We start from the raw sequence: 24,350 nt of genomic DNA, 5'->3' as shown, positions 1-24,350 counted from the left end.
GGAAGCCCAGCCTCGCCGGCCTTACCACCAGGATGATGCCGCACACAGCCAGCCAGCGGCGCAGGCTGGAGGCCGGCTTCCACTCGAAGCGGACCCAGCTGTAGGGCGTGAACTGGAACACGATCCTCTTCATCTTGCCCCTGGAACCAGCGCCCATCAGCTAGGGCAGCGCGCTCGGGACATGCCCACCTCCCCAGCCCCCCAGGCCTTTTCCTGGACAGTTTCTTTACTTCTTCGAAGAGGGAGGCAGCCGGGGAGGATGACCCCAGAAGGGCTGGCAGGGAAGACAGGGAGCTTGGTGGCCAGGATGGGCTGATGTCCTGGTCGCCGTAAGAGCGATGCCCAGGGTCACATCCCAGGTGTTCACAGGAGGCAGCACCCTCGCCCACGGCCCCTCCCCACAGGGCCTCCAGCCCCCCAGGCCCCGCACCAGGGCCCAGGCCCGCCATATCAGCAGCTCTAGAGACGTACTTGTAGGTTGGAATGTTCCAGAGGCCCTGCCACTTGTATGTCTTCAGGGACAACCACTCGAGGGTCTTCATGCCACAGTAGATGCCCAGCCCATTGCAGACAAGCACGTCCATGATCCACTGGGGGTGGGAGCCAGGTGGGAGGTGGCGGCGCCATGGGCCCCCAGCACCGAAGGCCCTGTCGGAGGGGACCGGGAGCTGCCCTCCTCCCCCCATGGTGTGGCCGGTGGGGATGGAGGCACGGGCTTGTGGTGGGGGCGGGGGCACCTACATGGTCCCACCAGCACTCGCTGAAGTTGGGTAGCTGGTGCTCCAGGCTGTACTCCAGGAACTCGAACATCACACTCACGATCGTGCACATCCACCAGTCGCGGATCATCAGGGTCTGTGGCCGAGGCCAGGGCGTCAGCTCTCCGCGGTGGGACCCTCAGGGACAGCCCGCCCCTCCCCGCCCCACAGTCCTCAGGGACACACAGGTAGGGGGGCAGCTTCCACTCCAGCTGCCCCGATTCGAGACACTGAGGCAACTCTCAGGTGTGCCCCAACCTAGGGGTGTGAGCAGTTAGCTACGGGCTTATCCCACCCAGGGACCGGAGGCCTCCGTGGGTTGGTCTCCTTTGTTCTCTGCTGGCCACTGCAATGCCCAGGACACATGAGGTCAGGTTGGGGCCCCAAGCCCAGCAGCCTGCCCGTCCAGCACTGTGGGTCCTGCTCACCTCATGGCTGGAAAACAGCCCAGAGCTCAGGGTGGGCCTGAAACCAGGAGACCTGTCCAACAAGGAGGTACCCACCTTCAAGTACCAGCCGATGAAGTGTGCAGGCACAAAGCCGTCCAGCTTGTCCTGTGGGGCAGATGCAGGCCTCGTGCTCGGTCCCCCAGTGCGCGCTGGGAGGGGACCCTGCCACCACCAGAGGGCACCCTCACACGTGAGCCGCTCAGCCCCGGGGCCCCCACCCCGTCCAGTCTGCAGAATGACTCAGGTTCCAGAAACACCCACGACTGGGGCAGCGCCCAAGAGCCTGTCCAATAATCCGCCAGCTTCACGCCCAGGACGTGGTACTGGCTTGCCGGAGGAGCCCCCATAGCGTGAGGCCCGTCAGGTGACCGCTCCCGGGCACTCACCCAGACGTTGTGGAAGGGATCGGTCTTGTTGTCTGCATCGTAGATGAGGCAGTTTCCCCCGTAGTCCCTCTCTGGAAGTGGGACCCCCAACCTGGGGTCCACGTACTTCAGAAACTGGCGGCCGTCCTGGACGGTCTGCAAGGCCAGTGCCCGCGTCAGCAGGGCGGGTCTGCAGTGTCCAGACAGCGCCCACCAACCAGGAGGGGAAGCACCTGTCTCAGTGTGGCCCCACGTGGGGCGGGCAGAACGGGGGCGTCTCAGGTCCGAGGGTGTCCCCATGCCCCCATGGAGAGGCCCAGATGGCCAATCCCCCTCTCCTACCCTGGAGAGGCCCGGATCGCCGCTCCCTCCCCTGCCCCAGGCTGCTCAGGCCGGATCGCTGCTCCCCTCCTGCCCGTCTGCTCGGGCCGGGCCGCACACAGAGGGACGGCATCGCGGGGTGTGCTTCTTCACACAGCGCCTAGGCAGCCTCTCCTGACACGAAGGCGCCAGCATCAGCCAAACATGCCTCTAGACCCAGCACAGAGACTTTGGGTGTCACCCCCAGGAGGGGAGGACCCCCAGCAAGAGAGCCCTGTTCGTCCCTCTACCCCCTCTGGCCACCAGCTGGGGCCCCAGACACTTGTCATCAGGACCCCGAGTACCGGCCAAGGGACACACAGGGAGGAGGTTCCAGGTGGGGTAACGAGATGTGGTCTGTGGTGTGCGGACAGACGGCACCCAGACCTGCATCTTGTCACATGACCGAGGTGATGCCACGAACTGAAACGTCCCCACATGTGCTCTGGGAACGTGGGATCTGAGGCCCAGGAAGCAGGGCAGCACCTGTCAGCACTGCGTCCCAAGTCAGGATGGCCCCAGACCCTGGTGCCAGGTCAGCGGGACTCAGGGCCCTGGACACTCACGCCTCAGATGTGAGCAGTGCAAGTGTAACCAGTCTGTCTCAGGGCATCTGAGGAAGTCAGCTGCCGTCCCAGCCTCGGGCTCATCAACCAAACCCAGAGGCCAGACCAGGAGCCTCCACTCAAGGGAAGGCCGAGGAGGCCGACTGACTCCTGGACCCTCTGGGACAGGGCAGCAGCCGGGCAGAAATCTGCACACAAAGGCCAGGACCCACATGGCTCCATGCTGCTGACTGACAGGGCCCAGATCTAGGTTCCTAAGACCATTCCAAAGAAACCAGGCTCCCTGGAGAAATGGTTGACTCCAGGGCTGGGGCAAGGGGCCCCAAGATGGGCCTGGGTGCGGGTATCTTCTAGCACCAAAAGGAGGGAGGTGCTCAGAAACATGAAACAAAACACCGAGATCCCACAAAGATCGGGCTTGTGAGCGCGCCCTGCAGCCAAAACCGGAACAATTTGAGCAACAGAACAAATACCGACTTATAACCCCGAGGATAACGCAGATGACCGCGAGGGGGCGCTGATGTCAGAACCGAGTTGGGGAGAAGACACGACCCCCGCAGGCTTCCCGCTGGGCTGTGGAGCTGCTCCTGCTCCGGAGAGGGGCCTCCCTCCTGAGGGCCGGGGCAGGGAACCTGGCAGACACGCCTGCCAGGGATCTGGACCATCACCAGCGGTCAGGATGTGTGTCAAATCCTAAAAGGAACACCGGTCACGCCCCCTGCAACCCTGGGAGCAAAGCCAGGAAAACACACGCCAGGCCAACTACAGACAGTGTCTCTCATGAAGACAGTCGCAGAAATCCTCTGCAGAGTCCTGGGCAAACAAGTCCAGCAGCAAATACAGAGGGCCATGCCCCACGACCCAGCGGTTCATCCCAGTGCTGAGCTGGTTCAAAATAAACGAGTTAACACATCCTGTTAATAAAGGGGAAAACCCACATGATCATGTCATCTGATGCAAAAGAAAAGCATCAAACCAACAAAATTCAACAGCCTCTCATGATAAAGACACTCAACAAATTAGAAAGAATGGAAGTCCCCACTGATAAAGAGCATCTGATGAAGGCTCCCACTGAGAAGTTGGGGTGGGAAGGCTGGCGCTGGGCAGTGAGGCCAGAGATGGACAGACACTCAGCTTGGTGAGGAAGACGTGAACCCCCGTGTTCCTGCAGAGACCCCCTCAGAAGCCCCCTGAACAGCAGCAGAGCTGTGAGAACGAATGAGTCAGGTGCAGCTGACGGCACATAGCAAACAGGCCGTGTTTCCAGATGCCAGGACCAGCAGAGCAGTGTGAAGCCAAGATAAGCCCACTGAGGACAGCATCAGGAAGAGAGATACTTAGGGCTGCACTCTGAAACCCACAAAGCACTGCTGGGAGAAGTCAAAGACCCGCGTACGGCAAGAGTCCTGTGCTGCAGAGAAGGATAAACTGAGAGAAGGTGTGGGTTTTACCTAACAATGACTACCTGTAACAGACGGTTCACATTAGTGTAAGACGTTCATAACAGGAGAAACTTGGTGAAGGACTAATGGAACCTCTCCGCACCAACCTCCAATCTGCATTAAAATAAAGTTTCTTTTAAATAAATAAAACAAAGTATGGACCATTAATAAAAATCAACCAGAACAAAAACTGGTCTCCCCAAGACATACCGACGTCCACAAACACGTGCAGAGATGCTCAGTGTCACGAGTCATCAGGGACATGCAAGCAAACCACAGGAGATGCCACCCTTCACACCAAGAGCCGGGGGGACGCGGAGAAACGGGGAGCTGTGCGTGGCTGCGGGGCTGCAATGCGGGCCCGGCCGCAGTGGAGCGCAGTCCTGCGGCTCCTCTAGAGATTAACCACTTCCAGGCGGGTCCTCAGAGGAAGGGAAAGCAGGGCTGAACAGACACTCACACACCCGCATCCACAGCGGCGTTACACAGTCACCAGAAGTGTAGGCAACCCAAGTGCCCGCTCAGCATGAGTGAACACACAGGCGCGGCATCAACACCACGGGACGCTGCTCAGCCTTGAGAAGGAAGGAGAGCCTGACACAGGCTGCAGCACGGATGAACCTCGAGGACGCGAGGCTCAGAGAAGCGGTCCAGTCACAGAAGGACGGACGCTGTCTGACTCCCCCCAGAGGACGCGAGGCTCAGAGAAGCGATCCAGTCACAGAAGGACGGACGCTGTCTGACTCCCCCCAGAGGACGCGAGGCTCAGAGAAGCGGTCCAGTCACAGAAGGACGGGTGCTGTCTGACTCCCCCCAGAGGACGTCCCTGGAGGGGTCACATCCGGAGACACAAGGGTGGATGGGGGGCCAGGGGCTGGGGCCGTGGCGGAAGGGCAGTGAGTGTCCATTTGGGAAGATGAACAGGTTCTGGGGATGATGGTGGGGAAGGTAACACAGCCTGGTGAATGCTCTAGTGTCCCGAGCTGGAAATGGTTGAGATGGCAAATTTTATGTTACAGAATTTTTTTTTTTTACTATAATTAAAAAAATTTTTAATTAAATGCATTGCAATAAACCTCCCCAAAACTGTACCGAATTCTACATACACGTGTGTGTCTGTGCACGCACAAGTGAGTAAAACTGCTCTATGGACTGCATCAATATCAATTTCTTGGTTTGATACTGTCTTACATGTATTTATTTTAAATTGAAGCATAGTTGACTCTAATGGCCAAAAGTGAAGAGAAACTAAAGAGCCCCTTGGTGCCAGTGAGAGGAGAGTGAGAACACTGGCTTAGAACACAACACTCAGAAAACTAGGACCAGGCATCCAGTCCCATTGCGCACGCGTGCTCAGTCACTTACGTCCGACTCTTTCCAACCCTGTAGACTGCAGCCCTGCACGCTCCTCTGTCCACGGGATTCTCCAGGCAAGAATACTGGGGTAGATTGCCATGCCCTCCTCCAGGGGATCTTCCCGACCCAGGGCCCAAGCCCAAGGCCTCCTACGCCTTCTACATCCCAGGGGTGCTCTTCACTGCTGAGCCACCGGAGGAGCCCCTCTGGTCCCGCCGCTTCATGGCAGACAGAAGGGGATAAAGTGGGAGAGCTGACAGACTGCTTCCTGGGCTCCAAAGCCGCCGCAGGTGGTGACTGCGGCCGTGAGATTGAGACGCTTGCTCCCTGGGAGCAAAGTGATGACAGACCTAGACAGCGCGTTGAAAAGCTTCACTTTGCCGACAAAGGTCAGTCCAGTCAAAGCTGTGGTTCTTCTAGCGGTCACGTACGGATGTGAGAGCTGGACAATAAAAGAGACAGCAAGTCGAAGAACTGATGCCTTCGAACTTGGTGCTGGAGGAGACTCCTGAGAGTCCCTTGGACTGCAAGGAGATCAAACCAGTCAATCCTAAAGGAAATCAACCCTGAATATTCAGTGAAAGGACTGAGGCTGAAGCTGAAGTGCCAATACTTTGGCCACCTGATGTGAAGAGCTGACTCACTGGAAGAGACCCTGATGCTGGGAAAGACTGAAGGCAGGAGAAGGGAGTGGCAGAGAATGAGAAGGGTAGATAGCATCACCGACTCAGGGGACACAAATTCACTCTGGAAGACAGTGAAGGACAGAGGAGCCTGTCTTCTGCAGCCCGTGAGGTCACAGAGAGTCAGACACAGCACACTGCCTGAACAGTGGCTGACTCACAGTACTGTGTTAACCTCAGGCACACACGCCATCTTTATTTAGGCAAAATATCGAGGACCTGGGTAAAGAACAGAGAACCTACCTGTGTAATTTTTTCACAACTTCCTGTGAATCTAATTATTCCAAAACAAAATGTAAAAAGAAACTCAACATGAATGAACAATCTTGGTGTAAAATATAAAACTGTGGAGGTCTTAACAGGAAACACAGGAGAAAATCTTAATCAACTGGTCTTGGACAAAGAAGTCTTTCACGTGACATCAAAAGCACAAAAAGAGAAGGCGCCAGGCCCACCACTGTCAAAAGAACAAGGCCCAGCTGCAGCCTCGGGGGAGGAACTGCAGGCGGCTGGCAGAGGGCCCTGCGCAGGGACAGCGTCAAAGTCCCAACACTACAGTAACCAACCACCCGGGTTCTCAAAATGGCAAAAATAAAACTTCACCAAAGAGGATGTTTGCTTCCTGGGTCATAAATGCAGGAGAAGTTGGTAAACATCACGAGCCATTCTAGAAATGCAGTGAAACCCATGAAAAGACACTGGCTAAAATAAAAGATTCTGAGGACGGCCAAAGCTGTGAGGGCCCCGGCTATCAGGCCGACCCGCCACGACACAGGAGCCCTCCCGGGGTCAGGTCACGACAGAGCCTGTGCCGAGGCTCTGAGCTGCTCCTCTCACACCCGTCCCACGCCAGCCCACACTGCTGGAGGGACAGACAGACGGCGGTGCCTCCACCAGAAACACCTTCCACAGCAGGGGAGCACCCAGGTGAGCTTCAGGGCCGCAAGGGCCACACAGCTCCACTCCCAAGGTGTCTGAGACAAACGGCAGGGGAGGAGGGGACAGACCGTGGCTGCAGGGGGGCTGCGGGGGCCGGGCTCCCCGCTGACTCTGGCGTGTACACACACACAGACACAGATACACGCAGCATCACGACTCCCGCCCTGCACACCTTCCCTCAAGGCAAACTTTCCCCCGTGATGGTAACTCACACAGCCCTCGCTGACGGTTCTGAGACCAAATATTGAAGTCACACTTCAGACATCAGACAGATGTCGGCGGCAACAAATCCTGATCCGAGATTTCCTAAGGAGATGAGTTTCCAACCTCCTCCCACTGACCACCTTGCCGAACACGTGCCAGAAGGGACAAATGCACGCACAGCCACGGTTGTCCACAGACCGGAAGCGAGGCCACGGCGACTGGCCCGGCCACCGGTGACAAGTCAGCGCCTCCTCTGCCACCTCACACCCACCTGAACCCCACATTCACGCAACCAAGAAAAACCTCTTACCTGGAAGAGTATAAAGATGAGAAACAGCTCGTAGACCACACTAACGCAGAGCCAAAATCTCCAGTAAGCTGCAGAGACAGAGAACACAGAGGGTGGGGCGCTCGCCCCGAGGCTCCACAGACCCCACGCGGCTCCCTGACGCCCGACACTCGTGGGCCTTGCTCCAGGCCCCTCCCGGGGTCCTAGCAGAGACTCTGGAAGTGAGCTCTAACCCGGGGTGAGCATGCGGTTCTCTCCAGAGCTCTCCCTTCCTCTTCCTCCATTCCTGTCCCTAATCGTCCGTGTCTTTTTGTCTCACTGCCGCAGCAGAGACGGCCCACGAACCACGGGACACAAGCAGCGACAGCCAAGGCCCTTGTCCTGTGTCCACTGGGGACACTCCTAACCCTCATCACTAAGTAGGTCTGCAGGGTTTTGGTAGAGACTTTTTGTCAAGTTTAAGAAAATCTCTTAATCCCAGTGTGCTATCAAATTGGTTCTATCATGAACGAATATGAAAACCTACTCTTCTGCCTTCATGGGAATTCGTTTTTCACCTTCAGTGTTAGTGTGATGAGTGACGCTAACACATTTTCTAACGTTAACTGGTCCCGAATTCCTGGGATGACAGCTTGTTTTAGGAACTGTCCTGAGTTCGTCAGCACGCTTGTCCAGTGGCGACACTCGGCATGCACACTGTGTACTTTAAAGTCGCTGAGAGTCCACCTCAAGTGTTCTCACCGTAAAAACAGCTGAGGTTACACGAGGTGGCAGAGGTGCTGACCGTACTGCAGTAACCATTCTGCAATATGTGCATGAAGTCATCACTCAGAACCCTTAAACTCGCGTCACGTATCGATTATATCCCGACAAAGCTGGGAGAAGCAGCCCTTGTGTTAGCTGGTTCTCCCCCTCACCACCCGCCTTCCACTCTCTCAAGCTCAACCTTCCCTGGCAGATGAGACAGTGGGAAGGGGAAGGTCTAGAGCTGCCCCAAGAATCTTCCTAACCCTGTTTAATGAGGCCTAAGGCACCTGCTCTCCCCATGCTTATGTCTATGGAGAGAAGAAGCCCACCCCCAGGCTATTTTTAAAAGCTAATTAAAAAATAAGCTGTGCACACACACTTGTCCACGGTAATTCCACAGCTATTCCAGGTCATCCGTGACCATGGCACATGCGCTCCCACCCCGAGCTTCGCTGCGACCCGGGCCAGGCCATGCGGCAGGCGAGCCGGGCATGTGCGGGCCTGCTCTCCAGAAGCGGGCGGGGGTGTGCAGTGCTCATCTCCTGGGTTTGAGTCCCTTGGCAGTCGCCTGGGCACAGCTGTGCACACACTGGGCCCTGGGGTGGCCCGGCACCCTTGGAGCCTGTCCTGCATCTGTTTGCCAGGAGACCTGTGAGAACCCATGCTCGCACAGGCAGAAAACCCAAGCTAGTGAATTCCTGGGAAAGTCGGCTATGTACTGGGAAGGAAACAGCTCAGGTGACAAACGTTCTTCAAGCCCGTGAAGATGGGGACGCCTGGAAAAGTCTCCCTGGCTCAAGGCTGCAGCAGCAGCTCCAGGGCTGTGGTGGGAGATGCAGGGGGACACAGCCGTGGTGCCCAGCCGCTGCCTGTGAAGGCGGCTCTGTCCCTGCTCGTCCACACCCACATGGGTCAGAAAGGCCCCCAACCCCCCTGCCAATTGACTGCGGAGCCCACCAGGAGTCCAGGCCTACGCACCCCCACCCCCGGTCCCCAGAGGCCCTTGTCCATCCCCCGGCCAGGGTCTCCACATGCCCCCCAGCCCCGCCCCACGCTCCCTGAACCACCCAGAGGCTCCTGAAGCTGGGTCCCTGAGTCCGTCTGCCCTGCTCCCCAAACGAGCACTTGTATTTTCTTCCTAAACATCAACACTGGCCCCCTCAACCGCACTGGCAATCTGCCTACCTACTCCAGCTTTCAGAGAGAGACACGAGTGAAAATAAAGACCATGAAAGGAAGGGGGCCTTTGTAACGGGCCAGACCCAATTCCAGTTTCCAAATAAATCAGCTCCCCAGTCCGGTGGGCCTGGAGCCTCGTGTCTGCTCCCCCAGGAGCGACTTGAGCCGGGCCCAGGAGGGCGGGGGAGTGGAGACCTCGAAACACCTCCTCATGCTGTCCTCCCGGCCTGTAGATGCAACCTGATTTCAGGATTTGAGTACCAGGTGAACAAGACGTCTGGCAGGTGCCCCCGTGGGAACCTACCGAGGCTGGCAGAGAAACAGGCTCACACGCAGAAACTAAAGAAGGGCCAGGCCACGGTCGGAACACAGACTCAGACACCACAGAGAGGAGGCCGGCCGGGGCCCCTCTGGCCCGGAGCCGCAGCCGGGCTCAGAGCACGCGACACGTCCTGCTGGGCGACCCGGGCGGGCCCCGCCTGTCCCGCCGGTGACTCACCCAGCCCCCGCGCCCACGTGGCCTCGCTGCCCTAGCACTTGCGTTCTCCCTTCCAAGCCCGTGTGACAAGCACGGAACACACCTGGTTTCTCACTGATTCTGGTTTCTGACACTTGAGCTCACTCCTCCACGACTCTGGTTAGGAGTCCACACCCTTCCTGGGCAGCAGTGGACAGGCCCAAACCAGTGGAGAAGGTCCTGCGGCCCGAGCTGGGGAGGCCAGGACCATCACACCGCGCCACGCCCCGGGCAGGGACCACGCAGGCTTCAGCCACACCAACGTCTCAGGGGGCCGAGCGGCTGGTGAGCCCCCAGCTCAGAGCCTCCGGGCACGTGAGACCCCAAGCCCTCCCTTCCGGAGAGAAGCTGGGCAACAGCCAACACAGACCCTTAATCTGCCGCTTCCACAGGTAATCGGGTGGGGACACCCATGCGCACACGTGGAAACTTACCACAGCCTAGCTTATCGCCGTGGAACTGGAAACCCCAAGCACACTGTTATTCCAGGACGGGATCCGTGCACGTGGCACGTTCAGATGAGGACTGCAGCCACCAAACACCCAGTTCTCAAGCGCTCACCAGGACGCGCTCGTGAGGCCTGCGTGAGCACTGAGGACGCAAGGCGCGAGCGCAGCCGCTGCTGCCATGCTTGCAGCTGCGTGTGCGTGCACACACACACACACACGCACACACACACACACACACACACACACACACACACACACACAACAACGTATCGGTGCTTATATTCACGAGCGGCTTCTATTTTCATTTAAAAGGATGACCCTGGGATGGAGGCGGGATGGTGGAGACAGGAGCGCCGGCTGCGGAGGGTGTCCAGTGACCCCCTGCCGTGAAGAGCAGGGGACCCTGCAGCGGAACGCAGAGCACCTGCGAGAGGCCGCCAAGTGCCCTGCACGGTCCCAGGGCCCCTCCGCCCCCAGGAAGACTTCCCTGACTAGCACCGTGTGGGCAGGAGCGGGACAGGAGGGCCCAGAGCAGGGGAGTCGGGGGAGAAGAGGGGCTTCCCGGCGCCTGCGATGGGGAGGCGCGCAGGACACTCACGCAGCAGCACAGACACACGTGACCCTCAGAACAGCACCGCCACTTGGCACACACGGAGAAAGGAACGGCAAGTTACCTGGATGAGGTCTGGAAAATGGCCCGTCTTTAGCTTGTGTGACTCCAAAACATAAGAAAACCAAAATACTGGCCACAATACCTCTGCAAATAAAGAACAAACAGCCCTCAGTGTGCGGAAGCGTGAAGCTGTGGGTCGGCTCCTCCTAGGCAGGAGGTGGGAGGGAGCCTGGGGCACCCACGGTGGGGACCGCCCCGACCCCCGGTGGGGCAGAGCTGAGGCTCAGCCGTGGTGAAGCTGGTGGCTGAGCACTGCCGCCCTGGCCTGCACGGCCCCCAGAGGCACCACCACCCCGGAGAAGGCCCTGGCCCCGGGCTGGCTTCTGTGCACCATCAAGGGCTAAGGCGGCTGCGCGGTAAACACACACACCACAAACAAACAAATACCCCTCCAGGCCCACACGTGACGGTCCAGGGTTCATAAGGCCCTAGAAGGAAAGAGGCTGTCAGGGTCCCAGGGCTTCCCGCTCTAACAGGCAGGCCCCTTGGTGGCTCTCTCACCCCAGGGCTGTGTGTCCAGTCCGAGCAGGAGCCCCAGGAGACAGCGAAAGGCACGCGTTCCAGGCCGTGGTGACCCCACGTGGCCCAGGAGCAGGCCTGAGGACCCCGAGCCCGGGCCCCAGCCCTGGCGGTCAGTGCAGACTGGGCGCGGAAGCACACTTCCCACTTCCGGGCCCAGCGAAAGGACTGAGACGCCCTCCCACCTGGCGAGACTACCTGGGAGAACCTGTCCACCAGAAGCACTTTTAGAGGAAAGCAAATACATCACGCTTTAAAATAATCTTTTAACTTCAGAACAGAAAACTTACAAAGACAATACAGAATCTCCCGCATCCATCAGTTTGGGACCTGTCACAACCGGTGAACCGACACTGATACAATAACTAGAGTCCACAGCACTCCTTCTTCCAGATCTCCTCAGTTTTTAAGCTAGCGTCCTTTTCCTGCTCCAGGCCCCAGGCCCCACACGACAGCCGTCTCCTCAGGCTCTGGCAGCCCCTGTTTGGATGCCTGCACAGTGTTGAGGAAGACTGGGCAGGTGCTTTGTGGGTGCCCCTGAATGAAGGCTGTCGCTGCTCACGACTAGATCAGGGCTACAGGATTTTTGGAACTGAGACTACAGATGTTAAGAAGACCATCTTTCCATCGTATCAAGGGTACACGCCATGGACACAAGCCGGACCACCGGTGCCAACCTGGATCCCCGCAGGGTGCCAGGCAAGTGTCCCCCTCGCCCTCGGGAGGGAGGCCCCTGCATGGGGGTGGGGAGCAGCTCCACAGCCTGACAGGAACACATCTGTCTTCTCCTGACTCATTGCTGACATCAGCAGGGACTCGAGGGTATCTACATTGTATTCGGGTTATAATTCAGCACTCGATTGTTTTCTTTGCTCACACTCTTCCAGCTTCGGCTGCTGGGAGCTTTCATTCAGCTCCTGTATCTCTTTGACATACCCTATCTTTGTGGGGTTTTGTATTTTTTTTTTTTTTAGCATTCCCTTCTTTCTGGTGCTGGAAGATACCCCAGGTCATTCTTGGGGGCTCCCTGTCCCAGCCCTGGAATCAGCCATTTCTCCAGAGAGCCTGGCTCCTTTATTGGGGAACGAATGGTCTTGGGAACCAAGACCTGGGTGCCCATGTGCTCCTTCCCTCTGGACCCTCTTGGCCAACAGAACAACAAGACGTGTGTGCCAACCCTGCACACACGCACACTGCAGATTCGCCTGTGTGCAACCCGGCTCCACGTTACACTGCGCCCGAGTCCTCACTGATGCCCAGCAGCACCTCTTATCCACGGGTCGCTCTCCCCTCGGTCGCCTGTGACCTGCTCCCAGCGCTGAGACCCTCGGCCCCCACCCGCCGCCTGTGTGGTCCAGGGCTCGGGGCAGCAGGGAGCCTGCTGCTGACCCGCGCCCGTGGGAACCAGCGTCGCCCCAGGGCACAGTGCTCTGTGCGCGGCCCGGGCCTTCACGCCTACAGACCCCACTCACGGCTACAAGGCAACTTACGGGGCTTTGGTTGGGACCTCGCTGAATCCACAGGCCCAGAAGAAATGACACCTCACCAATACTGAGATCCTATCAGCAAACACGGACTATCGGTCCCCTGATTCAGATCTTTGATTTCAGTCATCAAAATTTTGCAGTTTTTCTTACGTGGATCCTGTACACTTTTTTTTCCATTTACACCTGAGCGTTTCATTTTCTCCGGTGACTGCGGTCAGCGCCTGCCCCCGGCCCCTCCCTGAGGCGCTGCGCTCACGCTGAGGCAGGGGCTCCTCCTTTCACAGCGGCATCCCCGCCTGGGGTCCTCCGCCTGCTAAAGTCTTTACAAGTTGCACACTTAGCTTGGTGTTGTTCAGTCCTGTATTTACCATTACAGCATCAAGACAGCTTCAAGGCTCCCCAAATGCCCCCACTCCACCTCTTCACACTGCCCTGCCCCTGGAAAGCACTCGTCCCTCTGCCCTCACAGCGCCGCCTCGTCCAGATGTCACAGCACTGGGCACACGTGGCATACAGCCTTCCCAGATGCGCTTCTTTCACTCCACAACAGGCATTTAAGCTTCACCTCTGTCTCCATGGCTTGGCAGCTCATTTCTTTTTACTGCTTAATAATATTCCACTGTATGAACGAATGCAGTCCACTGTTCACCCATTCAGCCACTAAGGACATTTTGGTGGCTTCCAAGTTTGGTGCTTCCGAACAAAGCTGCTGTGACGGTCCCCATGCAGGTTGTGTGTGGCCATGAATATTCAGCTCCTCTGGAAACACCAAGATGCAGCTCCTGCTGCTTTCTGCTTCGTCCTGTGACGGACGCTCCCGCTCCTACTGGCGACGGACGCGCTCCTGCCTGCTGGGGCACATGTGTGGTGGCACTCTCTGCGGACACACGGGGCTGCGTGTTCTTTCCCGGGCTTGCGTCCTTGCTGGTGTCCATCCAGATCTCCTGCCAGGTTCGTCTGTGCTGCTGGAGTCCCCATGCAGAGCTCTGGAGCTCTCTGCACAGAGAAGACAAACACGCCGTCAGGCGCGTGTCTGGCGAATGTCCCCCACCAGCCTGAGGCTTGTCTTCTTGCTGTCTCAGCAGCGTGTTCTGTAGAGTAGAAGTTTTTAATTTTAATCAAGTCCAACTTACCAGTTTTTTCTTCCACAGAGCATACTTTTGGCATTCTATTTAAAGAGCCATCAGGACTCCCCTGGAGATCTAGTGGTTAAGACACCTGCTTCCCTGCAGGGGGCGCCAGATAGACCCCTGGGAACCATGATCCCACGTGCTGTGTGGCGCAGACAAAAAAGCCATCAAACCCATCACCAGATTTTCTCCTGTGTTTTTTTCAATAAATTTTAGTTTTCTATTTTACATTTACGTCTATAATCCATTTTGAATTAATTATTGTGCAAAGTATATAGGATCTGGTTACTCCAGGGCCACTTGTCATCACGCTCCTTGCTCTGCTGACTTGCCTTTCTCCTCTGTCAAGGACGAGGGGGTCGTGTGGCTCTGGGTTCTGCTTTAGCTTCCTCCAGCACCACTGTGCTGACCACTGCACCGTGTGCAGCCAGCCCTGCAGCTGGGCAGCCTCCCCCTCTGGCTCCGTTCCTCCTAAGTGCTGTGGGCACATTGTATTTCTTTCTGTTACAAATAGGCAACATACATTGATATTGTACATGTATTGATGAGTCTACACATTTACAAGTGCATAAATCCATCCTAAAGAAAATCAGTCCTGGGTGTTCTTTGGAAAGACTGAAGCTCCAATACTTTGGCCACCTGATGTGAAGAGCTGACTTATTTGAAAAGACCCTGATGATGGGAAAGGCTGAAGGCAGGAGAAGAAGCGGACGACAGAGAATGAGATGGCTGGATGGCATCACTGATTCAATGGACACGGGTTTGAGTGGAGTCCGGGAGTTGGTGATGGACAGGGAGGCCTGGCGTGCTGCAGTTCATGGGGTCGCAAAGAGTCAGACATGACTGAGCGACTGAGCTGAACTGATGTGCACGTGTACGTAAACATCCCAAATGTCACCAACAGATAATGAGCCAAGGGACTGGGGCGTGTCCACACGGTGGACCATCCCTTGGAAACGGACCAGAATGACCGCTGACAGACACGGCAACACGGGCGTCATGAAACCATCATGCTGAGCAGGAGGGGCCAGACACGAGGGCACGTGCCGGCCGAGACTGTACGACAGGCCAGAAGGGCCTGTGGGCTTCGGTGCAGATGGCCCCCGGCCTCGGGGAGCCCGCGTGCACCCACCTGGTGGTGGCGTGTGCTGACCCGGCTGGCTCGGATGGCACGCCCATAAATATTAGATGGCACGCCCATAAAGCTGCTGGAGGAGGGGAGTCTGCTCTCCTGAAGCAACAGAACACGCTAGATCCAGAAAAAGAGGTGAACTTCAAAGTTCAGGGAAAGCAAACCAATTTCCTAAATTTTTAACATAGATATTAATAAAAAATAACCATAACCTTTGGGAAGCAAACATCAAAAGCTCCGACATAATAAAAAATAAAAATACGTGGGCTCCAGCAGCCTCCAGACACAGAGGGCCGCGCCACAGCCCAGGCTGTGAGGTGCTGACTCGGGGAGAGACAGAGGGCCGCGTCACAGCCCAGGCTGTGAGGTGCTGACTCGGGGAGCAGGTGAGCCCCCTCTGGGGGTATGAGGGGTCCTGTACACTCACCAGTCCCTGGGAAAAGCTGCAGAACCTCGATCAGGTGCAGGCGTGGGGCCTGCAGGCTTCCAGGACGGGCTCCAGGCACCATGGCAGCCCCAAGGGCCTGGAGGGAACTCTCCTGCCCTGAAGTGGTTGAGAGGGCACAGCAGTGCCCAGGGCCCCAAACTCCTACCCACCTGCCCTCCCCAGCCCCGCCTCTGCTGAGATCACATGGGGGACTCGGCAGATACCCAGCTGGCCCTGTTGGCGGCATCTGTGCCCTCGCTCGGACACGGACAGCTCGGGAGAAAGGCCAGCACAGGATGAAGAGCGGGGGAAGTGCCCACAGGGGTCCCGGGGTGGCCAACAAGCCCCCTTGACACTGGGGGCTGGGGTGGGGGTCCCTGGCAGCAAGGCTTTGTGACTCACCCAGCAAGCGTCTGGTGGGACCCAGCCCTGCCCCTGGGATGGTGTTCCAAGACACTCTGTATGGGTGGGGGCGGGGAGAGTGGCTCTCCCCTGGGACCTCTCTGGCCCGGTGACATCAGGACTGCTCGACTCTGGCCCAACCTCACAGCCACACGGGACACCTCTTCAGTCTGACCAAGTTCTGCCTTCCGGGCTCCCTGCATGGCTGCGCCCAGCAGACGGTGCAAACCCTCCCCTCAGGGCCAGCACACAAATTCACAGCAAAGACCAAGTTCCAGTCAGAAGCCCCCTCGAGGCGAGAGCAGGGCCCTGGCCAAATGGCCTCGAAGCCTCCCGGATCCTCAGGGCTCCCTGAGGTGGGGGGACAGCCCCCCGGGGCCCACCCGGGGTCCAAGAGCAGAGCAGCTGCCTCCTCGGCGCCGGGCCCCACTCCCCGTGTGCCGGCCTGCGGTGTGACCACGGAGGGCCGGGGAGGACTGGGCACTCAGAGGGGCTAGACTTGGGGGCTGACACGCAGAGCTTGGAACGAAGAGGAAGACCCAACAAAGCCAATGGGGAGACTGCAGGGAGGCGGGGGGACCCCACAGAGCGTGGACCCAGGAGTCCGGGCAGGAGGCCTGCACCTCATGGGGGAGGGCGAGACGCGCCTCACGTGTCCTGGACCCTGGCGTCCACGTCTCAGTCCAGCCGGAGGGCAAGACCCCAAGGGTGAAGGAATACAAGCCCAGTCTACCCGCCGATGATGACCAACAGTCTCCTGGCACCTGTGGGCTCTGGGCGGTGCCCTCCACCTCTCCTCCTGCCTGGCCTCCTCCAGCTGCCCTACCAGAGCAGGTGGGGCCTGGGCCCCAGGACTGGACAGCAATGGGGGCTTCGTGGGACCAGAGGGGAGAGGTGAGTCCATCTAGTGTAGAAAATACACAGAAACGAGTTTTAAAACCAGCTAATCTTCCCCACGCACTTCTGAGACTGGCCCCAGAATCTATCGGATTCAGGCAAAGGACACAATCCTGCCAACTAGTTTCTTTCTGGAGATAAGAGAAGATGGGCCACACTCCTCACACGGGGCCAAAACTTTCTAACAGCCTCTTATCAGCCCAGTGCAGAGCACGGCGCCAACTGAGGGAGCCACTCCTGGCCTTCCAGAAAGCCCAGACACTCAAACTCAAAGTTACCGTGATTCACAGTGAGAAATGAGGATTTGGCCTTCCTCTGCGTCTAGCCAGAACTCCTAAAACCCCCGGAGTTCCCTAATTGCTGAGGGCCACAAAGCTGTCCCTGGTTATGTTTCGAATCCCACCTCCAAATGGGACCATCCACAGGTCCCCCAGCCCTCTGGGGGCGGGGGAGCTGACTGCCAGTGGCCTGCCTCAGTCAATCGGTCGCGCTGTGTGAGGAGCTCAGGGGCCGGGTGAGTGACCCCCCGAGGGCCTCCGGGACGCGCAGGCGCTCAGCACCCCTGCCCCACCACCCGCCCCGCGTGTCTCCCCATCTGGTTGTCGCTTAGTCTTCTTATGATGAACTTTTTATAATAAATAAGCAAAATGTTCCTTGATTTCCGTGAGTCACTCTAGCACACTAATTGAACCCATGGAGGGAGCATCAGGTGACAACCGCATTTGCCACTGGGGGCTAAGAGGGCGGGTGCAGCCTGGAGGGGCTGAACCTGGGGCCACGTGGCCTGGCGCTGCCCAGGGCGACAGCATCGGGACTGAGCTGACCTGCCAGACACTCAGGTGAGGCCTGGGTTGCCAAGGGTTGGATGGGTGGGGAAGTCGCCCCATTGAAGCTGACCCGAACCCCTGAGCCCTCCCTGGAGCCAGGTCTATGGTGCCAGGGCTGGGCCAGGCAGAAGAAGGGCTGAAAGTGCCACAAGGCCCCAGGGCCCCAGGAGTGCAGACCCTCGCCCGCTGCCAGGCTGGGCGGGTACCTCTTGGTGTTGTAGGCCGTGTCCCTCGGCGTCTCTTCCAGCAGAGTCACATAGCCCAGCACGCAGGTGAGGATGAAGAGCACGGTCAGGGTGTGGGCCCGCCTGCAACACAAATACAGCCCGCGTCAGCGCACGGACAGCACGCGGTGACCACGCGAGTGGCACGCCCCGAAGGAGCGCACTCCGTCTTTGACCTGCAGCTCAAAACCCACTGACCGCTGGCTGCTGGTCTCGTGACGCTCGGGCGGTCCTCTGCCTGCGTGTCGGCTGGGCGGGCGCGCGGCGGGGAGCGGGGGCAGCTCTTGTTCAGAGGGACTGGGCCACAGGTCACACAGCTCAAGTCACAGGACAGATCACGCTGAGAGACCAACCTCGCAGTTTATGCCATGACCACACGTGAGAGCCCCGCGAGGGTGACGCAGAGAGAGGCCCCAGGACCCAGACTGAGGGCGTGGGGCACAAGCACTGCCGCCCACCCGGAGACCGGGCCGGGGATGGCTGCCCGGACGGGCTGGGAAGTGGCCCCTCCCGCTACCGGGCCACCCGGCTGAGGCTGCAGCGTCCCGCGCGGAAGGAAGGAGGTGGCTCTCGGCAGCCAGCAGGCCTGCCTGACGGGAAACACGGCCAGGGCCACCGTGCTGTGTCGAGCGCCACACGCCTGCCAGAGCCCCTGCCTGCTAACAGCTGTCTGCAAAGGAGGCAGGGACCCAGCTCCTAGACCGAAAAGAGCAGTGTGTCCTTGGAGAGACACCTCCAGCGTTGAGCAGCGTCCTGACGACCAGGCAGACAACATGCGGGAAGCCCCGAGCCCAGGACTGGCCCCCGAGCGTCAGTTCCCTGCCTGCCGTCAGAACTCCGTGAAACAGAAGAAACCAGAGTCGGTCACGAGCTTGGAGAAAACACTCACAACACTCACGCCTGACAGAGGCCTCTGTACCCAGAACACACGAAGAGCTCTTACAACTCAACAGTGAGGACAAACAGTCTCCTGCAAACGCAAACAAGACTCGACACACACCTCACAGAAAAAGGCGCGTAACTGGCCGGCAGTACGCGGGAGGCGCAGCTTCGCCGGCGGCTGCGTGCGGACCCGCGGGAGCCCCCACCCCGGCCTCCGGCGGCCCCCCGCGTCCCCGACCCGGGCGGCTCACTCGCTTTTCTCCCATCTTCACTCAACAGCAGTCCGCAGCTGCCACAAAAGACGCCATGAGGAGTCGAACTGGAACTGCAGAGTTTTGGTTAGTACAGGAAGAACTGATACGTGACGAACGCTACATGCGAGTCCCCCCACCCAAAGACAGACTCTCTCCCTCTCTTCAGTTGGTATTTTATGCTCTTTATCATGCAAACAGAAACAGCTGGGTGCGGTAAGTCAGCTCCAAGTGAAGAAGGCAGACACTGCATTCATTCTTTCACCACGTTTCACAACACTGGCATTTAAAACTGTCAAAAGTGAACAAACTCCTACTTTAACTGTTTTAATAAAATTCAATAGTAACATATTCACGAGTGAGTTTGAGGCCGCGAGGGAGCTCCAGGACCTCAGCCTGCCAGCTGAACTCCACGCAGGTCTCAGGCCCGAGACCGGCGCGGGCGACACCGCAAGGCGCTGCTGCAGGCCGCCACTCCTGAGGCTCCCTGGAGGTGGTGACCCAGAAACTCAACTTCTGCTGGACACCAGCCTACACACAGAAGGACACGGCGAGCTCAGCTGCCTCTCCTGGGTCGAGGACGCAGCCCACCCTTTCCACCCGATTTGCACAGGAGAAGCAGAGTCACTGAGACCCCACCAGGGCTGAGCTGACAATGACGAGGCGTGGGACTCTACCTCACCTCGGCCCTGAAGATGCTCAGAGCTGAGCCGCATTGCCAGGGTCACTCAGGTCGGTGACAGGGGCCTGGGGTCTGAGCCCTGCCCAGGACGGCTCCAGCACACCAACACCAAACCCTTGTCGTGAGGTGAGGAGACCCAGCGTGAGTGCGCCCAAGTGACACAGACAACACGTTGGCTAGAATATACCATGTGCCAACAAACCTCAATCCTGCCTTCCTGCGCTCTCGCTCTTGGAGCAACACAAACAGAGGGCTGGATATGGGGAAAGATGAGGTGGGCAGGGGCAGGGCGCAGAATCAGGGAAGGCCTCACAGCAGGCCTGGAGATGCAGGTCCAGGCCTGCATATAAGAGCTGAGGGCCACCACAGGGCAGGCCAGCAGTGGGGCCCACATGGCTGGAGGAAGGGGTCCCGCCCTGTGAGGACCAGACTGGCAGGGGTAGAGAGCAGAGGGGGCTTGGGTGGAGCCACAGGAGGCCTGCTCAAGCCCGGGGAGTCTGTAGCCTGCACTCCGAGGGAGGCAGACACCCCTGTGCTCCAGAACGCCCAGCTGCCTGCCCTGAGAGGCTGGGGCCATGCTTACCCTAGTGAGCATTTTCAAAGGAAAAAAGCAAAAAACAGGAATAAGTCAGAAATCAAGGTGTTAGAACAAGCCCCAAAGGCCCCTGCACTACAGACTCCTGGCCAGGCTCCTTTTCAGCTCAAACACCAAGTCTAAGCTCAGATTTCTCCTCAAAAACCACAGAGCCCAGAAGTGGGACAAAATTCGTAAAGCAGTGAAAGAAATGTTGAAGCAGCATCCCCAACCCTGAGGAGTGAAGGTGGATGGAGGAAGAAGGCGGGAATCCAGCAGCAGGCCTGCCGCGCAAGAACCACCAAGGGATGTTCTCTCGACAGAAGGGAAGAGACATTTGAGGGAAACCCGGGGGCCAGGAAGGAAGACACTCCAGGCACTGTCCTCATGAACGCTGACCGGGGCCACCAGGGCCCAAGTCAGAAGGCCAGATGGATCAAAGCGGACTCGATGTGGCCAAGCGCAGACGCCGGCGCTCACTGTGAACAGAGACGCTGCGACAACGACACGCTGGGGCTCAGGACACAGGAAGACTCCATGCCCTCCAGACGCCAGAGCTCCCAGAACATCGCCGGGCTGCCTGGCTGAGAGGTGACGCGGGGATCTGGGCACAGGGATCGCTCGGCCGTGAATCCTGTGACTTGGCCGCTGGGCCAGCGTGAGGGCATGAGGACAGTGGGCTCCCGGCCACGGCCAGTGGAGATTGCCCAGCCGTCAGCCCCTCTCTAGAGAGGACCAACCCACTATGCCGCATGGGCAGGGAGGCAGTCTGCCAAGCCAATTAGAGGAGATACGAAGGTGTGGCTGTGAGAGTGAGTGCAGAGCGACGGCTTGGCCACGTAAGGCCAAGACCAGACGGCCAGTCCCGGGCCTGCGAGAGGCACCTAGGGCCACTGACCAGCGTGACCAAAAAGGCATCAGCTGGCAACTCATGCTGCCCAGATGTGGGCGAAGCTGGCAAACCCCAACCCACAAGGACTGAGGAAGGCGTTTCCCGGAACTTGGGGCATCTAAGATCTGCTCTGCAAATTCTCATACCTACTTTTAAAGCATATTGCTAAAAAAAATAAATAAATAAAGCATATTGCTAACAGCGGAGCCCCGAGAATCAATTTAGGGCACTCACCCAAGGCTCAGTGTTGTAAGAGGTGAGCATACAACGAGCGTTTCCCAAACGTCACAACCACCCATCTCTTCCCTGACTGGAAGCGTGGTGACCCAGTGTCGATTCACTTATCTTCCACCTACAGGTGGTAACGTTTAGAGGCAGCTGTCAGCACTGGGTCTCCAAGAGGGACTGGAACAACGCTTAGGCATTTTGAGCTGCTGGATCTTTGCACACTTTCCCAGAGTCTGTGGTGCTGGCGTTCCCGAGGCGCTCCCCACCAAAGGCAGCACGACGGCACAAGAGGGGTCGGCGCCGCGCAGACCCTGCCGGCCTCTGCCCCTTCCGGCCGGAAGCAGCCCAGACCAGGACACCAAGGCTCAACCTGAACTCCAAACTCTGTCGCTGATGATAAGTTGACCCCCAAGAAGCCCAACCTTTTTGAAAACGAAAACTGTTAGAACAAAGTTTTGAACACGGAAGAGTTATTTTGAGTAACTGTGGAACATATAGTCATTTCCACAAATATATACCTTTTAGTCTTTAATTTTTTGGTAACACTCATTAGTAAAATTCCATAAAGCAAAAAATTAAAAAGAAAGAGTTTTTAAAATCCCAGCACAGCAAGGCAATGATGGGAGACTCAGAAAGTGGCTGGGCCCTACAAATACAAGTGAGTCATTCTCGCCAGGTGAGCATCTGGTTACCTGCCTTACGGAAACATGAAGCTTCTTCCCCTACACAGGTGAGGGCAAAGCCCGGGATGCAACAAAAACCACATACGCCGGCACCCCAACACCTGTGGTGGAGAGGCTGGGGCCCCCGCCCTGGAGGCAGGTCCCCGGAGCCGGCAGCCCTGGGGCACGCCCTCCTCAGAGCCCTCCAGGCTCCATCAGACCTCCCCACAGGACAGCCAACTACGGCAGGCCTTTCTGCATCCCCACGGGCAGGGACCCATGGGCTGGCAGTCTGTGCTTCTAAAGATACCTGCACTCACTCTTCTCACTCTCTGCCTTCTGAGATCAGTGCAGTGCTCAGCAACCCTCAGCACAGGAAGCCTGCTTGTGCCAGAACCTAAGCTTCTCGTTTCGCTCTCCGTTGTATGCCCTAAAGCAGCAAGTGGCAGCCCCCAAGACAAGCACTAAATGAACAGGAAAGAAGCAAAGCAAGCCGGGCCACCACTCCAGGACCGCAGTCTCCCTTCAGTGGCCAGCAGCTCGGGTGTGGGAGGACTGTGCCCTCTGTCCTGCAGGACAGCCAACGGCCTGGTCCACGCACAGAATGTCCAGCAGGGTCCCACAGTACTCAAGTCACTAGCTCCGGGGCCGCACCCTCACTGAGGAGGGCACCCCATCCTTTCCCCCTCCTTCTGGCTTCAGGCCGCTGGCACACAGCAGCTTCCCAAAGCAGGGCCGGTCGTCCCGTCACCCACCCCTCTCCCACCCCTGCCCGAAGCAGCTGCCTGCACAAGAGGAGATAACACCGACCTCATCAGAGGGCTGCTTCCCCCACCACACCCTCTCCTTGCGGCCTCTCCTGGGTCAGATATGACACTTGTGGCCGCACGTGCACCTCCTCTGAGGCTTCCCGGACTTGCTGAAGAAGCTGCTTCCGTGCAGCATCCCTGCGGACTGCGGCCGAAAGCCACCGCTGTCCCCAGGGCCCATCGCGGGACTCACTCCAGCTGGACCTGAACTGAGCAGCAAAGGGCAGCCACAGCCCTCCTCTCAAGCACATTTTCCAGGGTACAGGGTTTGTGCCTCTAACAAGGAGCGGAAAAGCAGCTCAGACAAGCCAAGGGTAGCCCAAGGTCCCTGGGTCATCAGGTGCATGAGCCATGTCTGGGACCTGTGGACCCAAGGCTGGTTTCCTGGATCCTCAAACGCAGAAGCGCCCAACTCGGCCCATGAGCTCTTCCACCTCTGTTCCTGGCTGCCCCTCCCTCCGCGACCCCCCGTGAAGGCAGACCAGAGCACGGCCTGAGCCTGAGCCGAGGCGTGGCCAGGTCAGAGCTGTACGCCTGGCGCGGGGCCACTCAGGGGAGGGAGCGCCTTCCCTCCACACTCGTCCGCTGGGCTCCTGGCGCGGAGTGCGGCGCGGATACTACCCCACTCGCCGGGGGAGCAGGGTATCATTTCACAGGGCATCCGCAGCGTCAGAGAAAGGGGCCGGACGCAGGGCAGCGGGGGACTGCGGGCAGGGAGGTCAGGAAAAGCCGCTCTGAGGAGACTTCGGAGCCAAACCCTCCCGGGAGAAGGGACAGGGGTCAGAGGTGGGGGCTGGACACCGGGCAGGCCGTGTCCGGGGGGCGGCGGCGAGAAGCCGGCCCCGGGGTCCCGGGGCACACTCCACCCGCGCGGCGTGGCCACGCCCCTCGCGACCCGGCCGGCACCCGGCGAGCCGCCGTCCCTCACCAGAAGAAGGTGTTGGTGCCGTCGTCGTAGACCTCGGACTCGGTGCTGCGGCGGCCCGCGGCCGGCCCGCTCGCTCGGCCCGCGGCCGCGCCGTCCGGCGGCTCCTCCAGCGAGGCCTTGCCCCCCGGCACCGGGGACCCCGGCCGCGGCCCCTCGGCGCCCCGGCGCTCGCCCCTTCGCATGACGCCCGGGCCCTAGCCGCTCCGCCCCGCGCCTTGACCCCACGCACCCGAGTCAGCGCGAGACCGCGCGAAGAGCGCCGGGAAGGGGTCGCGGCGCCCGCTCCGCAGGGTCTCTGGAGAGCAGAGGCTGGGGGCGGCAAGGAAAGGGCGGGCGGTGTATTGTGGGACTTGTAGTCTGAGCGCCTGGGCGCGGGGTATCCTGGGACTCGTAGTCTCCGATGTCAAGCGTTAGGAACAGT

The 24,350-nt window shown here is 58.8% G+C and overlaps 1 protein-coding gene and 1 long non-coding RNA gene across 15 annotated transcripts in view; both read right to left on the bottom strand.

The window, feature by feature from the left end:
* The window catches only part of PTDSS2 (phosphatidylserine synthase 2), a 26,950-nt gene extending 2,600 nt beyond the window's left edge, over positions 1-24,350 (bottom strand). For 2 of the 14 annotated variants that reach the window (XM_086384181.1, XM_086384179.1), the window contains exons 1-9: positions 23,930-24,257; positions 18,004-18,105; positions 10,978-11,060; positions 7,433-7,500; positions 1,594-1,728; positions 1,262-1,312; positions 742-855; positions 472-590; positions 26-140 (exon numbers count right to left, since the gene is read on the bottom strand). In XM_086384181.1, coding sequence (XP_086240307.1) covers positions 26-140; positions 472-590; positions 742-855; positions 1,262-1,312; positions 1,594-1,728; positions 7,433-7,500; positions 10,978-11,060; positions 18,004-18,105; positions 23,930-24,111 — 969 coding nt within the window. In that variant the 5' untranslated portion in view covers positions 24,112-24,257. Of the gene's footprint in view, positions 1-25; positions 141-471; positions 591-741; positions 856-1,261; positions 1,313-1,593; positions 1,729-1,914; positions 2,161-5,305; positions 5,739-7,432; positions 7,501-9,641; positions 9,810-10,977; positions 11,061-11,477; positions 11,648-12,985; positions 14,074-18,003; positions 18,106-23,929 lie in introns of those variants that run through there. The other 12 variants (XM_086384182.1, XM_086384185.1, XM_086384189.1 and 9 more) reach the window with 12 other exon arrangements.
* LOC147341627 (uncharacterized) lies at positions 3,867-4,265 on the bottom strand. Its single transcript, XR_015157763.1, has 2 exons — positions 4,151-4,265; positions 3,867-4,054 (listed from the first exon to the last, which is right to left on the bottom strand). It is a non-coding gene; the product is annotated as an uncharacterized LOC147341627 (long non-coding RNA).

Source organism: Bos grunniens, chromosome 29 (genome assembly GCF_055505025.1).
Source record: "Bos grunniens cultivar Pamir isolate PY7600 chromosome 29, Bosgru_T2T1.0, whole genome shotgun sequence".
NCBI lineage: Eukaryota > Metazoa > Chordata > Mammalia > Artiodactyla > Bovidae > Bos > Bos grunniens.
This window is presented reverse-complemented; position numbering and strand designations above follow the sequence as displayed.